The 16,094-nt window shown below is 49.1% G+C and overlaps 1 protein-coding gene across 1 annotated transcript in view; it reads left to right on the top strand.

Annotated features, from left to right (window-relative positions):
- The window catches only part of LOC144731166 (chemokine-like protein TAFA-1), a 42,419-nt gene that overhangs the window by 15,371 nt on the left and 10,954 nt on the right, over positions 1–16,094 (top strand). The window contains exon 2 of the mRNA XM_078612131.1: positions 4,349–4,489. Coding sequence (XP_078468257.1) covers positions 4,349–4,489 — 141 coding nt within the window. The remainder of the gene's footprint in view (positions 1–4,348; positions 4,490–16,094) is intronic.

The raw sequence follows: 16,094 nt of genomic DNA on the forward strand, positions 1-16,094 counted from the left end.
GAATTCGAGGATGAGGCGTATTCGTCGCATCATATTACTCCACACGTTCACTATTCTAGATGGTGCTTTTCATCATCCTGTCATGCGCCGAAGCATCCATTCAGAACTTCCACGCAACGATGCATCACCAGCCCCCCTCCCCCCCCCCCCGTGTGTTGGAGAATGGCCCAAAGAAATAGAGTTTATAGAACTGCTTCCGAGATCGCTTCAAGTTCCCTCTTTGTGCGTATACTTAGTGGGGGCGTGCATTTTCTGCCGCCGTCTGGAACGCTCTTCCTTCCGACATCAGGAAGCCGCTTAAGCGATGCACTTCCAAATCTCTACTGAACAAAACTAATTTCTCAAGGAACTGCTTTTGTGCGTAAATGTTGTTGTCCTTCCCCCCCCCCCGCACCTCCGATTAGCAAGGTCGCATGCGTACGGTGCGAAAGAAGTTCAACATACGCACATGCAATACTCGTGTTTTTTGTCTCGTGACAGTGAAGCCGGCGTGTCCAATTCTCGGCTGCAATCCAGCCAAATTAAGCGCAACGCTGAATGTAAATGTCAGAATGTTTCGTGCAGTCATCAGTGGCTAGGCGAAGACCATTACCTCGCGATGCTCGGGTCTCAGAGGAGCCGGGCTCAGCGTTCTGACCCAGAAGCCACGCGCAGAGACACCGACTAAAATTGAAAATGCAAAAAAAGAAAAGTTTTTTACCAAGTCTTATGACTTTATTGCAAAGGTCTTTATTATTAAATTCTGTTCGCTTTTTTCCTTCCCCCACCCCCATCCCACCCCCTTCTCTCCCCATGTGGGAGTAAAGAAGCATTGCCCGTTTAACATTCACACGTGTAATGGAAAAACACTCTTCAAGTTCTGTCGGATGGACAGGGTCTTCAACCCACTCGCCGTGCTCCGTCCGGCTGGTTCCCGATTGCCTCCGAACGCAAGATTAACCGGGCACTCGCATTGTTACGTCACCAAAATAACCGCGGTACTGCCTAATGCGTCTTTTAAAAGGCTTGTCGATGAACACATTGAGCACCATTTGTCCGCGTGCGAAAACGTTCGAGTCACTGCTGGATTAAAGCCTCGCACCAAACTGCTGTCACCTCCCATGAGCCTGCGGTTGTACCAATCCAACCTAGCACCTGCGCACGAATTAATTTCACCGCTCCATCTCTTCAGCGGACGTATCCTCGCTGATGCGTTGCAATTCTCGTCTGCCGCTCCGTCAGTGTTATTATTAGTATTCTTCACAGCTTTAACACGTGGTAGGCTTTTCGCAACAAATATCATCGATAATACAGGTGATTTTTAGGTGAGATCACGTAAATATATAAATGTGTCGCTAAAACGGCTACCACCTGACACAGCCAATTAGTAAGGTTTCTCATGTTAACGGAACGTGCCAATTCGTTACTAGCACAGCACACCGGTGTGTTGGAGAGCAACGCCACAACGACACATTAATATATTTACGCGATCTAACCCAAAAAAACGTTGTATTATGGAAGCATTCTTCGCCATCGGTGATCATCCCTCCTCGCAATGTGTCTGGCCAAAGCCCACTCACTTTTACCAACAGATCTAACATCTTCATTATTTTGCCCATTTATTATTTACTCGTTGATATTTTCCATTAGTTTACTCATCGCTCCGACGAGAAAGGTTTATTCATCCAAACGTCGCCGGTTACACGAATGTCCGGCCTCTTTTTTGGGCTGTGAAGACGGAAGCTTGTGTTGCCTCCGAAACGTCGTGATTTTTATTTTATTTTTATTTTACTTTTATTAATTTTAATGTTTTACCTACGTGACTTTACCGAAAAAACCTAAGAATGTGATTGAATGTGCTTGTGCGCCACCGTCAATACGGAATCGCGATTTGCGTTTCGCATTACGGTATTTTTCCTTGCACGTTTATTTTGTTGTTGTTCTCTAAAAAAAGGAATCGGCTCAGCAAGCAAATTAATTCAGGTCATTAAGGAGCTGACGTTCGAATCCTAAAGGCTTTTGTCGCAACACGAATTGCAATCCAAATTCGATGGGCGAGCAAAGTCTTTAGTATCTTTAGGGCACCACCGAGTTTTTTTTTTTAAATGTGTTCATTTTTGTTTTATTCCCCAGCTCACGGGGTCAGCACATTGGGTCTTGCTTCCGGTAGTTAAGGTCAACCCTCAAGTTTGCGGGATCTGTAGCCAAGATAGATTGGTCAACAACACTCAAAGACGGTGTGCAGCTCATAAACAACAGCAAGGTGTGACTCCCATCATGCCTTGCGTGCACGTCATGCCACTCCCCACATTGTGTGTACAACGGCCCCAGCCTTGTCCAGACCACCAGCTCAAGGGGCTGAGCGCTTGAGAGCCGTATTTTTGCTTAGAGGCAGCTAACTCGAATATGTGGGAAATGCAGCCAATGCCAACAGCATCTTCTCGTTCGAATGCGTTTTTCTCATCATTAACAAATAGTATTGGATGGGAAGTATCCGAGGCAGCCAAAACAATTAATAGGGAGCCCTCCCACACAGCATGAATGAAGCGATTTGGGCCAAGTGTGGCTTATGCATTATCAATACATTGGAAAACGTGTGAGCAGAAGCAACATGGGAGTCTGATTAGCGATAATTGTTTTTTTCCTAACGATAATATCCAGTTTAAAGAGCCTGGAGTATATGTGAGGAAAGTCGTGGTGCATGCTCGCCATTAGCTCGCAGACATTACGAATCTCTCAGATCCTCGGGCGTGTTGCGGGTCCCAAGTTGTGCCACTGCCAACCGTGGGATACACTGAGCGCAACGGCCATCTCGTTTAAAACGGTCGCCAAAAAACGCGACGAAAAAAACAAACGCACAACGCAACGTTGGAGGTAAGCCACCAAGCGCACGAAAAAAACTCAGCTCTGCGCCAAATGCAAGAAGGCAAAAAAGGCCCCGCAGGGGACTGTGAGCAATCCAAAAGGCGGCCGTTGTAGAGCGTCGCGAGAAGCTGCCTCGCAAGGTCCAACGGCGTTTCTCCTCTTTGGGATTGTGAATGTTTGACACGGCGAGGTGGGCTGCTTCCCCGCGGCCCTGCTGAAACGGTTTCACCATTATTAGCAATCGTCAGCACAGTGCAGCGATCATATATACACGATCGAAAAAGGCCGACTGAAGAAATGCCATCGCCTCTTATCGCTAACCCATCGCACGTCGTCGATTGCAAAGCGGCGTTAGCGACGAACCTCGCGGGAGACGGTTTGTCCTGGGGGAAAGCCCATGCACGCGGCGGATGAACGCGCAGAGCTCTGCACAGACAGATTCAACAATTCGTTGATTTACTGCCATCTCATGGCCACTTCACGGCTCAAGGCGACAACACCCGGTGGCGTTCCCAGGCAGCCTCCCTTTCAAGCACAAACGACGTTCGACCTCTCACAGGCTCCGAGATCCGACAACAAATTGGGCAGATTTCCAGGGGCGATTTTTGTTTGCAAAGAGTTTTAACGGATCTGTGAAAAAAGAGCTTCATGGCTCATCGGATTCCTCCAGCATAAAATATTCTGATTCTACGTCAGGTTAAGGTTAACGCGTACGTTTCCGATCGCGCCACGTGTTGACCATTCCTTCCCTCAAGTGCTCGCGACGCACTCACTCACTCGCCAGCAGCAGATGTCCTGAAGATGCTCGACACGCAGCCAGACCCCCCCCCCCCCACACACATCGAGTGAACGCACTGAACGTACGAGCGCTTGAACCTTTCCCGTTCCGAGACGTCTTGTGAACGCACAGGCGGTAGCGCCGCTGTTTTTAAAGACGCCGTTCTCCGCCACAGGAGAACTCGCAAGCGACACGACCGCACTCTACGATAGCCGGTGCCAAAAAAGAACTGCGCCACGTGCCCTCCCGCGTGGCCTTTTACGATGACGTACGTGTGAGTGCCCTGTATGTGTACGTATGTCATTGGAACGGGAAAGGGTTAAGAGGGATAACAAAAAAAGTAGCAGTCTCTACCCTTTGCGGCAATCGGCAGGCTCCGAACGAATGCTTTTGCATTTTGTGTTTAGTGTGTTGTCCTTACCCCTGCACCTCCGATTAGCGCGGTTGGCAACGTACGGTGCAGAAGAAGTTAACCTACAATGTTTACTCCCCTATGAAGTGGTTCTGACTCACAACCAAGATGTGAACTTACGACCTGAGCGCGTGACACAGACGCTCTTAACCTAAGTGCCACCTGGCCAGATTTGTCTCCAATATCCCAGATGATGTGAATCATTTTTGAACACACGAGCAGTTGACCAGCATCAACATACGTACGTACGCAATACGATGCGAGCCCTCACCACCCCGGGGCCCTTTCGCCCGTGGTCCCTCTCGTCCGCGCAGTTCCGGACACGTGCGAGGTCATCGCGGCTCGACGCTGCTGCAACAAGAACAAGATCGAGGAGCGATCGCAGACCGTCAAGTGCTCCTGCCTGCCGGGGAAGGTGGCCGGCACCACGCGCGCTCATCCCTCCTGCGTGGACGGTACGAACGACGGGGAAACCGCGGACCTCTTTTTTTTTTTTACATCGGCCCGTCCGAGCAGAGCCAGCGCACGCCTCCCGGTACGAGTGGGGTTTTTTTTTTTTCGCCACCGGCCATTCGGCAACGCCGGCAAATTTTTCTGGACACACAACTCATGTGAATCTGGCTCGGGGACAAAGCGGGTCAGGGGCGAGGCCGACGACGTCTGGGCGGCACGGCACGGCGCGGCTCCCGCAGTGGAAAACAATCTGGAACGGTGCCAGGCTGAATTGGCACGGTGCCAGGCTGGCTTGGCCCTGGTACGGTTCGGTTGCACAGTGGAAAGAGACATACGAGGGCCTATTTTGTCAGTAAAGTTCTTCCAAATTATTCCACGAGCCCAGATCAGAAATGTCACTTGTCGGAACCACCTCAGTGGCGTAACTTTAGTGGTTCCAGTTTCTTTGTGTGGCCAACAACAGTAATTCATGCGATAACCATTTAAAATTAGTGGGATTATCTAGGAATGCACTCTTGTTAACAATGTAAGTAAATCAGTTGTACAAATGTTTTGCTACCTCCAAGGAATCGCCACGGTGGCGAGATGTTAACTACCTCGCCTGGTATACAGGAGGTCGTGGGTTCGATTCCGACCCTGCTATGCTGATGATACGCAACTATACATTTCCATATCTCCTAATGATGTAGGCCCCATCGAGAACCTGTTGAAGTACATTGATGATATTGAAATGTGGTTGTCACATAATTTCCTGGCACTTAACAAAGACGAAACAGAGATCCTGGTAATTGGAGCAAAAACCCGAAGAAATTAGCTGCTCACAAGTTTCTGCTCGCTGACCGAAAACGCCAAACTGCAGGTTAAAAGCGTAGGTGTTTTGTTTGATCCGCATTTGAACTTTGAAGCCCACATCAGATATATCACCAAAACGGCCTTTTTAAATCCTTTATATTAAGTTCGCTTGCTTGCTTACGACCGTGCAAATCTTTCGGTCGTTTTTTATCCCACTTCCCGTGATCCAATCGAGCTGACATTTTCCACACAGACTCGTTGTGCGAGACAATTAATGTTCGTGAAAAATATTTTCCAAAATTTTACACTTTATAGGACAAAAATATTATATTTAATTACCAATTGCTTAATGGTGCAATGCAATCATCTGACCCATAGGTGGCAGCCATCTCAAGCCAGAGGACGAGAGGACTCTAGCCGCCACGCATATAAAGGATTTATAGTGAAAAACTTTGTTTTTACGGGTTATACTTGTTTCATCTCAGATATATAGCTAATGATGCCTTTTCTCTCTCGGTGTACTACTGAGAGACTGATGCACGCTTTTATTACCAGCTGTGCTCTCTTCTCCGGTCTTCCGAGAAAGTCAATATTGAAACTACAACTTATTCACGATGCGGCAGCACGTGTGCTGACGAAAGCCAGAAAGAGCACCCACCACGTGACACCCATTCTACCATGCGTGTACTGGCTGCCGGTCAGTCATAGAATTGATTTTAAAGTTATTTAATGGTTTTTAAATCGTTGAATGGTTTGGCACCAGCATACATATCCTCTATGCTGTTAAGATATGAACCAGCAAAATCCCTCAGAAGTTCTGGTACCGGTCTTTTAGTCGTCCCAAGAGCCAGGAACAAAACTCACGGAGAAGCGGCCTTCAGTGTGGACAGTCCTCGTATGTGGGACAGCCTGCCAGGTGATCTGAGGGCTTCAAAATCATTAAGCAATTTTAGATTAAATCTAAAAACTAACTTTTTTGAAAATGCTTTTACTATGGGAAGCTTTTGGCGTCATCTGGTCCAACCCATGTGAGAGTAGGCTCTAAGGAAAGCTGTCTCGGGTGTGGACCAATCAACTTCAAGGACAGTGCACATTATCAGAGTTATGTCTTTTGTTAGTATTATGACTGCAGGTATTGCGGTCTATGCAAACATGACTCCTTGTTAAAAGGTATTAGTTTTGTTGCCAGATAGAAGGGTAAAAAACCAATTATCAACTTGCTTTTACTTAAGATTATTTTATAGTGTTTTTTTAAAATGCCTTTGCTTGCAATTTATTATAATGCGATTTTAATTTGTCCGGATATTGATTTTATTTTTCTTGCGATTTAGTCTTTTAGCAATGTTTGTCTTTTACGTGTACAGCACGAAATAGTGCTATCGATATCCAAACTTGATTGATTGATTTCTATCGATGGAGTTTGCAATTTCTCTCCGTGATCGTGTGGATTTTTATCCGGGTCCTCCGGTTTTTCCCTCCACATCATTTAGAGACATGCATTTCGAGTGTTTGGCTGCTATAAATGTCCACATTGATAAGCTACTTCATTGGGTTATCACTTGTGGCCAGGTCACTTCTGAAAAAGCTATTTAGCTTAGCGGGCCTTACGTGATCAAATAAAGATAGTAAAAAGAAAATAATACTGTAATCATCTGAAGATGCCCTACAGGATCAACTATTTTAATTATCTGGAGGAAACGTCAAATATCAGAGAGGCTTGCCACAGTTGACCTAGCACACGTATCATGAAAAGTTAAATATAAATTGGGTTTCAATTGTATGTTTAAGATAATATAACGTCAGGAAGCTGCTTCATGAGGACAAGGGGCTGCGTTTCAGTTTGACAAATAAACTGTGCGCCTTTTGGTGTCATCTGGTCGAACACCATATGAGACTAGGCTCGAAGAAAAGCTGTCTCTGGTGTGGACCAATCGGTTTCAAGGACAATGCATAAATTATCAGAGTATTGTTTTTGTTTGCATTTGACTGCACGTATTGTGGTTAATGTAAACATGATTCTTTGCAAAAGGTGTCAGTTTTGTTGCCAGAAAAAGGGGAAAAACCCTATTAGTATATTTTGATACTGGCAAAGGAGGCCTCATGATGAAATAAATAGCAGTGGAAGATTCTGGAAGGGATAAGAGGCTGTAAAAATCTGACACGTTAACAAATTGTCATCGTGAAAAAAACGATATGTTACGATTGTGATGGTAAGGTAAGGTGAGAAGAGGAGGGTTAGGGCAGGAAAAAAAGGCCACAGGGTCACGTGACCGTTTCACGTTGGGACAAGAAATGGAGCTTCCCTTGTGCGATCCCCGAATGGCTCAGCACGGCACGGGTACGTTTTATAACGGCAGTGGAAATGCAGCAGCACCAAGCAGTGCTCACAACGGATAAAACAAATTTCGCAATATAAATTATTTTTGGACAAAAGTAACGTGTCACTCTGATGAGACAACCTAATCAAGGCAAAACTGTAATCCTGGCTCATTATTATTTCGTTGTCGAACAACAACCAATTTCCCTTACGCACACCATGGCTCCATCTCCGTGTGATCCACCAACTCAACTCTGACCCTCTCTCAATGAATGACATTGCCAATTGCCACCGAAGCCGGCCCCGTTCATCTGACCGTGTGCCTCTCAGCCACGGCTGCCTGTCCCTCTGCGTCTGCATCTGCCCGTGTCTGCTTATCTCTATCCACTATGTATGCCGTCTGTCTGTCTTTGCCTGCGACTACCTGTTGGTCTGCCGGTCTGTCCGTCCGACTGTGTCCGTGTCTGCCTGCCCCCATCTTAGCCACCAGTCCGCCTGTTTATTTCGCTCCCCATCTGTCCTCCTGCCCGTCGTTTTACACCTTTTATTCAACCTTTGCCCGTCCCTAATTGCCCCCCCACCCCGCGCCATCAAGCTCGCCCTTATTCATTTCACCCACCACCCACCACCACCACCTCCACCTACCACCCACCACCTCCACCCACCACCACACGCGCGTCCCACTTTATCCGCCCGCTGTCCGTCCGCGAAGCCGTTTCGTGAACGCGCGGTCGCTCTGCCCGCGGCCTCTCAGTGTGTGGGGCAGAGGGGCGGGGGTCAATGGCCAAGTGAGCTTTCACGTCCACGTGCACAAAGAGAAAATAAACAAAAGACTAAAAGCCCCCCCCCCTCCTCCCATCCCCGTGTAGCCTTAACAGACTGTAGGGGCGAGTTCTGTTAGCGAGTAGCACCCTATGAAGGCCGGCACGGCGCACGAGCGGCGTGGGTGGCCAGCACATACATCCAGAGATGTCGTGTGCATCACAGCAGTCTACCAGTGGGCACGAAGCATGAGACCAAAACGCGCACAGCGCGGTACACACGGATAGTAGTACCGTATTTTATTTTAATGAAATATACACCTGTGTGGTAGACATAATAGCCTGTTATCATCTGCATGTTAAAATAAAAAAATAAGTGAAACACACAATATGCTAACCTTGGCTGTTTTCCATAATTCAATATTAAGACGTAAATTAGACAGAATTGCCTATTTAAGTATGCGTCCCATCGGATGGCCTCAAATAGGCACGCTTATAAATCTTTTAACTTTTCCTCCCAATACCCATTGGGCAATGCGTGCTCCAAAAAAAAAATTAAAGCCATTCATTGTGTTTAACACAATCGCTGTCCGGCCACTGCAAAGCAGCAGGGATAATCCGGGATAACCCGAGGACTTTACAAACGTGTCAGCTCAATCTAACAGTGCCAATTCAATCCTAAGGTTCAAAGGGTGCAGCCCTGCAAATGCGCCACAGTGGCGAGATGTTAACTACCTCGCCTGGTATACAGCAGCAAGTCGTGGGTTTCGACCCTGACCCCTGTACATTTGAAGTTTGCCGGTCTCTCTCCCCGTGGTCGTGTGGATTTTTCTCCGGGTCCTCCGGCTTTTCCCTCCACAATTAGAAACGTGCGTTAAGAGCATTCGGCTGCTCTACATTTCCACGCGATGAGCTCCTTCATCGAGCCATGAGTTGTGGCCAGGTCGCTTCTGAAGAAAAAAAGAGCGATATTACTCAGTGGGCCTTTACCTGGTAAATGAATGAAAGGTAACACTTCTAAATCTTGACTTAAACCTTTCCTGACTGCAGCGTTCGTGACTGCATGAATTCATATTCCTTACCGAAAGTCACGTAGATAGGAAGAAGGGAAATAATAAAATAATTATAATTAAATATTACAATTCTCACGACGTTTGCTGTGGTATTTTATTATTTCCCTTCTACGTGACTTTACTGAAAGAACCAAGAATATGAATCCCTGCAGTCACGAAAGGTTTAAATCGACATTTCACTTAGATAGGTTCAAATACATTTTCATTTTAACCTACGTGGCAATACCGTAAGACCCAAAGAATATGTAACACCTCTGTTTTGGAAGGGCCTCCACTCGACCGAGTTCTCCAGAGACACCTGGAAAGAAGATGTTGGCCTCCTCGTCCACGCGAGCCAGAGATTCTTGGAAGGAAGCGATAGCACCGACATTTTAACCCCACCGCACCACCACGATTGACTGCGTGCCCACTTGTACTGATGGGTGGACGGACGCAGTGGTGGTGGTGGGGAGTGGGGGAGAGATTTAAGAAAGTTGCCAACATCCTTTAAACTGCCGTGCCCGGGAGTTGAACCGGCGTGCTGTGGATCACGTGGTTCAGTGTCGGGAGCGTTATACCGTTGCAGCTTCCCTGCCTGAAGGTTCATTGGTAGCATACTTTTCGGATACGTTATCCGAGTCAGATTAGAAAATAATTGGGCGGTTTTTTTAGGCATGTCCGTGCCACGTCGGCAAAGAATGTAAAAGAAAAACCAAAAAAGTTTTGTTTTTTATTCCCAACGTATTTTATTCACAAAACGATGCAGACACACAGCACAAAGGATATCAAAGGGGATTGACACCAGCACAAACACATTACAGTGCAATAGAAAGCTGTCTAAGCAGCAAGTTTCAATCAACTCTACAACCCTGGTGCCTTCCCTAAGCTCTGATACCCCCTTGCAGGAAAAGGAAAAATAAGGGAAGGGGAGGGATAAGGGGTGGGGGGGAGTACCTAAATTCCCTGATGAATGCTCTTAACAATCAATGCCCACTGGAGGAAAGATGGTGAACCGGTTAAAAAAAACACACACGTTAAAAAATAGTTTAAATGACACGGCTTCAACGCCTTCATTGTCAACGCCACCTCACAGGTGGCGGCTGCTGCCGGCAAGTGGCACTTCCCCTGACCCACACATTCGTCTGTTGCAACGTCAGCCGTCGGCAGTAATTTGGGAGTCGATCGTTAACGGAGTGACGGACCACTGGAATCGTAACACGAAAAGCAAACGCGATCGGAGTTGTTGGGTCTACTCAAGTCCGGTGCCTTCACCACCCACCGCCTGCCTAGTCCTGGCCATGCGTGTTCTGTTCGTCTCCTGGCTTTCCATCCACGGGCGCGCATTGGTATCTACGGATGAAATGCGCCAACTTTACAAAATGTAACTTTATTATTCTTCTTCTTGGTTCTTTCGGTAAAGTCACGTAGAAGGGAAATAATAAAATAACAAAAATAAAACACAATAAAATACAATTCTCACGACATTCGGCCACAACGCAAGCAGCCGTCCTCAGGTGAAGAACAGGTCTGTCGGAAAGACAGCGTCTGAATGTCTGAATGACGTCTGAATGCCTGAATGACGTTGTCTTTCCGACAGACCTGTTCTTCACCTGAAGACGGCTGCTTGCATTGTGGCCGAAACGTCGTGAGAATTGTATTTTATTATGTTTTATTTTTATTATTTAATTATTTCCCTTCTACGTGACTTCACCGAAAGAACCAAGAAGATGAATCACTGCAGTCACGAAAGCTTTAAATCGAAATTTAACATTATTATTAATAACCCTGTATGGCTATCCCAATGATCAGTGTGTAATCAGATTACTGTTACTTAGCGCGTACAATTGCCCCGCTGTTTATGATGACCTTACTTGCAGTTGTTGTTTTATTCGACGATTGAAAAAAAACAATCGGCAGGTAGAAACTATAGAGCATTATCTTGGCTTCATGAAGGGACCACAACAGCTGATGTGCGTTAGATAATTATTGCACACTGCCTACTTTCGGAATGCAGTGCTGGGCTGTTATTTTTGTGCATTTTTTTTTTATAAAAAGTAGTCAAATAAATTACAGTGACTCGATCACATTACTTTGAAGGTGCAACACACTGGCTTACAACGCATTATACCACCACAACCTTTGAGCCGTCAATAGTCGCGCGCAATGTACGGTTTAAAAGTTACCCTCTCAGAATCAGTGGCGGCGCAGGGGGGCATGAGCGAAGCAAGCAAAAGTTAAAGGGCACCAAGTGGCTCAAGGGGCCCCGGAATCACGAAACAAAAATAGCGGACGAACCAATTATCAGCGCGAATTTAGATCTTAATGAACGAGCCAATTCACATTAGAAAACCGAATTAACCTTTCTGAAGTCTCCGTCTACGTCTACGTCTCTCTCTCATGCCACGACATTTATATCTAATCTTCGCTCGTAGTATTTCACCTCCAACTGCTGTCTGCATTTCCCTTCCATCTCGCTGCATCTCCCGTCTCTTGCCTATATATATATAAATCCCTGGTGTCATCTCACAAGGAGTTTAAACCTCGAGCCAAAGCCCACCACCGCCGGTTGCAGCGTCCTTTGGTCCGCCGCTTGTTTGAATTTGTGGACAAACTCGCGGTGGAGAAGCCGTGACCTCACACAGCGTAGCAGAGGGCACGTGGGCGTTTGTCGGTGGCGACGGAAAACCCAGGGTTCCTTCTTGCTGCCTCCGCTGCGGATCGATTCATTTGTGGAGGCGAGGGGAGTGACGGGGGGGGGAGTAATACCGCAAAGTCGTTGCGGATTGACAGGGCGGCGATTAAACTTTCCGTTAAATATCATAAAAGGTCATTCTCGGCGAAGGAGATGCAGGGGCCAAGGAACACAGTCCAAGTCGCCGCCAACGCCGCAGAGCGTCTCCTAGCGCGCCGTCCTTCAAATGGGGGACGGTAACTGCACTGAATGATTTACACGCGGCGACAACGTCATGACAATAATTACCAGAGGTGCTTGCATTTATACGGCGCCCACGATGTTCACGAAAAGTCTTGGAGCGCAGCTTTCCTCCGATAAAATACCATCCAGTGGCAAACACTGGTCACACCCTACAGAGACAGAAAATGGTAAGATATTTTGTTTTAAGCGGTAGCCAGGTGGCTCAGAGGGCAGAGCGCTGAGCTTGGCACAGCCGAAGCCCTGGGTTCAAATCCAGACGGCAGCCTGCGATTAAACCACGTTTTCAAGTGTAGCGAATTGATGGTTTCAGCCCGGTCACCAATGACCACACGCACAAAAACCCAGCGCATTTAACTGTTTTGCACTTAATTTGGTGAGAAACATCAGTTATGGAGAATTTAATTGTTGGTTTCACTGCCATACCACAAATACGTCTCTATAGGTTTGGAGAAAGTACACCCCTAGTGTGTGTGTGTGTGTGAAGTATTGGAAAATGACGGCAGGAAACTCCTTGACGGGAACACACTTCTTTTATTAAATCTTGACTCGTAACAATACAACGCGTGGCCTCTCTTCTCACAATGCGCTTCTCTTGACTCTGGATTCTGTGCTGCCGGCTCTCTGTGCCTCGTGTAGACTCCGCGCCTCGGCTACACTCCTCTCTCGCCTCGTGTAGACTCTGCGCCTCTGCTACACTCTCCACTCGCCTCGTGTAGACTTTGCATCTCCCTCTGGCTACACCGTATGCATACTCGGCTCGTGTAGACCTTTCTCTCTCGCTGGCTACACCGTATGCATACTCGGCTCGTGTAGACCTTTCTCTCTCGCTGGCTACACACTATACATTACTCAGCTCGTGTAGACCTTTCTCTCTCGCTGGCTACACACTATACATTACTCAGCTCGTGTAGACCTTTCTCTCTCGCTGGCTACACACTATACATTACTCAGCTCGTGTAGACCTTTCTCTCTCGCTGGCTACACACTATACATTACTCAGCTCGTGTAGACCTTTCTCTCTCGCTGGCTACACACTATACCTTACTCTCCTCTACTCTCCATTACTCTCCTCTACTCTCCATTTCTCTCCTCTCCGGGCTCTATCTCTGCACCTTCGTCTTCATTCTTAGATGGTTCCACTTCTGCCCCCTGCTCCTCTGTGCATCACCTTATATACCCCTTCTTCCCGGGAGACGGAGCGGATGCGGACCTCAACGTCGGCACCGCTCCTCAGTTACCCAATCCCCACGCGCTATCCCTACGATCCGGTTCCGCTCAGCGCGTGTTTCCACTCCCCGACCAATCACACCGCGCTGCTACCCGATCACTCCCTCTGGGCGCGTCACCGGCACACAGCCAATCAGCAGCACTACCCCCACCCGCGCACTGACGCCTGCTCCTCCCCGTCAGCGCGCGTCACCACACACACACCCGTACATACGCGCTGGCACACGACATATACACCCAGCGCGTATCACCACTACATCACCCCCTCCCACATAGCTCGCAGCCGGCCCGGCTGCTAACAACAACCAACCGCGACGATAAAACGACAACCAACAAAAAAAAACCCCGTAACCCCCCGAGTGTGCCCCGTAACATAACACAACAACAACAACAACAACAAGAATAACTATGTACAGATTGACAATGAACCCGAAAAGTCAACAATAACACGATACGAGCAAATTCGAAACGAACGCGCCCCACGTCCCTGCGACTACACGCAGTGACGAGGCGCTCCAACTGCCCCGACTCCTCACGAGGCAGGTCATGCAAAGTAGCACGACCTGGCGCGAGTCCGTCTGGCTGATCCATCGTATGGGGCGGGACACTGACGACCGTCCGGCGGTTCCGGCTGCTCCAGACGGCGCGGAACGGGCCTGAAAGGGCCGGCCCCGCCGCGGAGATCCGGCCGCCGGTGATCGGCAGCTGTCAGTTCCGAGACACCTGGGAGCAGATCAGGCGAAAATACGTGTGGATCAGGCAGAGACATTTCCCCCTCTGGGTCGCCGGTCACGTCACACGCCCGGCCATCACGACACAAGGGGAGGCCATATGGAGGCGAGAACGGTTTCAGTCGGGAGGGGTGAACGTACCACCGGCGCTTTCCCCACTTTATCTGAACGCACTGGGGCCGTGCAACGCGCACGACCTCCACGGGTCCCCTCCACGGTCTCAACAATTTAGGCGACGTAGCCAAGGGTGCCTGAGGGCAATGCAGCCAGGCCCTGTCACCTGGTTTCCATTCGTGCATGGACACCTTCCGTGCCCGCAACCGTTCATTAGCAATTTGGCGAGCCCGCGAATTAAGCCGCGCGGCCTCCCTTGCCTCTGTCAGCTTGTGAATATTAAACTTAATATGTTCTGCCAAATTAGAATTAGTTCGTGGAGCGGACAGGCCAAGTTGCGTTTCTATTGGCGGGTCAGCTTCCCGACCGTACATCAAATAGAATGGGGAAAACCCCGTAGCTGCATGGGGGGCCATTCTATACGCGGCAAGGACTCCCGGGACCTGCAGGTCCCAATCTACATGTGCCTCGCACACCTGCTGGCAAAGCATGGAAGTCAAGGTTTTGTGGAGTCTCTCCACCATCCCGTCAGTCTGCGGGTGGTACGGGGAGGTACGCACCTTCTTGGTACCCAACAGATCGCACACCTCTTGCAACAATTTACTCGAAAAATTTTTACCTTGGTCGGTCAGCAGGCGTTCGGGAGCCCCCTTGTCCAGGACATAGCCCTGGACGAAGGCATCCGTCACAGCCGCTGCCGACTGGTTAGCGAGAGGCCACGCCATAGGCGTGGCCTCTCGCTCTCGGCGTGACTGGGAAGGGCCCCAAAATATCGAGTGCAACGAGCTCGTTGGTACGCGAGACCTGAATAGATTGCAGCGGTGGATTAGCTGCCACGGCCGGTGGTTTACGCCTGGCGCACTCAATGCACCCCTTCAGAATATGCACCACATCACTTCCCATTCCCGGCCAGTAATAGTCACGCTGAAGCAGGGCAAGCGTCTTGTTAACCCCCAAGTGCAAGAGGCGTTCGTGTGCCGCCAAGACAACCCTCCCCCTCACAGCGGAAGGCACCACGAGTGCGTTCCGCCGGGACAAACTGTCCCATTTCAATAACACGCCCCGCTCAAGTACATAGGAGCCGGTACGCTCCTGGTCCCCCTCGGGACCCCCAACCTTGCGGCGCAATGCTAGCAGCGAGCTGTCCGCCATCTGGAGGCGGCCCCATTCGCTGAGCGACAGCGAGAGCAGCGAGTCCCGACCCTGAGAGGCAGTGGAATCATCCCCGATCGGTGCGCCCGCTGTCGCAGCCAGTGCCCCCATCTCCCCCGCAAGCGTCGGTTTACAGCGCGCCGATCCCGACAAACACGCGCATTCATCACAAGGCAACAACCGCGACAAGCAATCGGCATTCGTGTGTCGCAACCCCTTACGGTACGTAGTCGTAAACTGATAGTCCTGGAGGACTTCCAACCAACGCGACAACTGGCCCGAGGGCTGGGCGACCCTCAATGAATACTGTAGCGCCGCGTGGTCCGTTCGGACTGTAAAGTGACGACCATAAAGATATGGCCTAAACTGCTGCACAAAAAAAACAATGGCAAGCAGCTCGCGACGGGTGACACAGTAGCGCTGCTCCGCCGGAGACAACACCCTACTACCGTAGGCGACAACTCTTTCGACACCCCCAACGACTTGGGATAGCACCCCCCCAATGCCCGTGTTGCTAGCATCCGTG

This window comes from Lampetra planeri, chromosome 38 (genome assembly GCF_965212315.1).
Source record: "Lampetra planeri chromosome 38, kcLamPlan1.2.h2, whole genome shotgun sequence".
NCBI classification, from domain to species: Eukaryota; Metazoa; Chordata; class Hyperoartia; order Petromyzontiformes; family Petromyzontidae; genus Lampetra; species Lampetra planeri.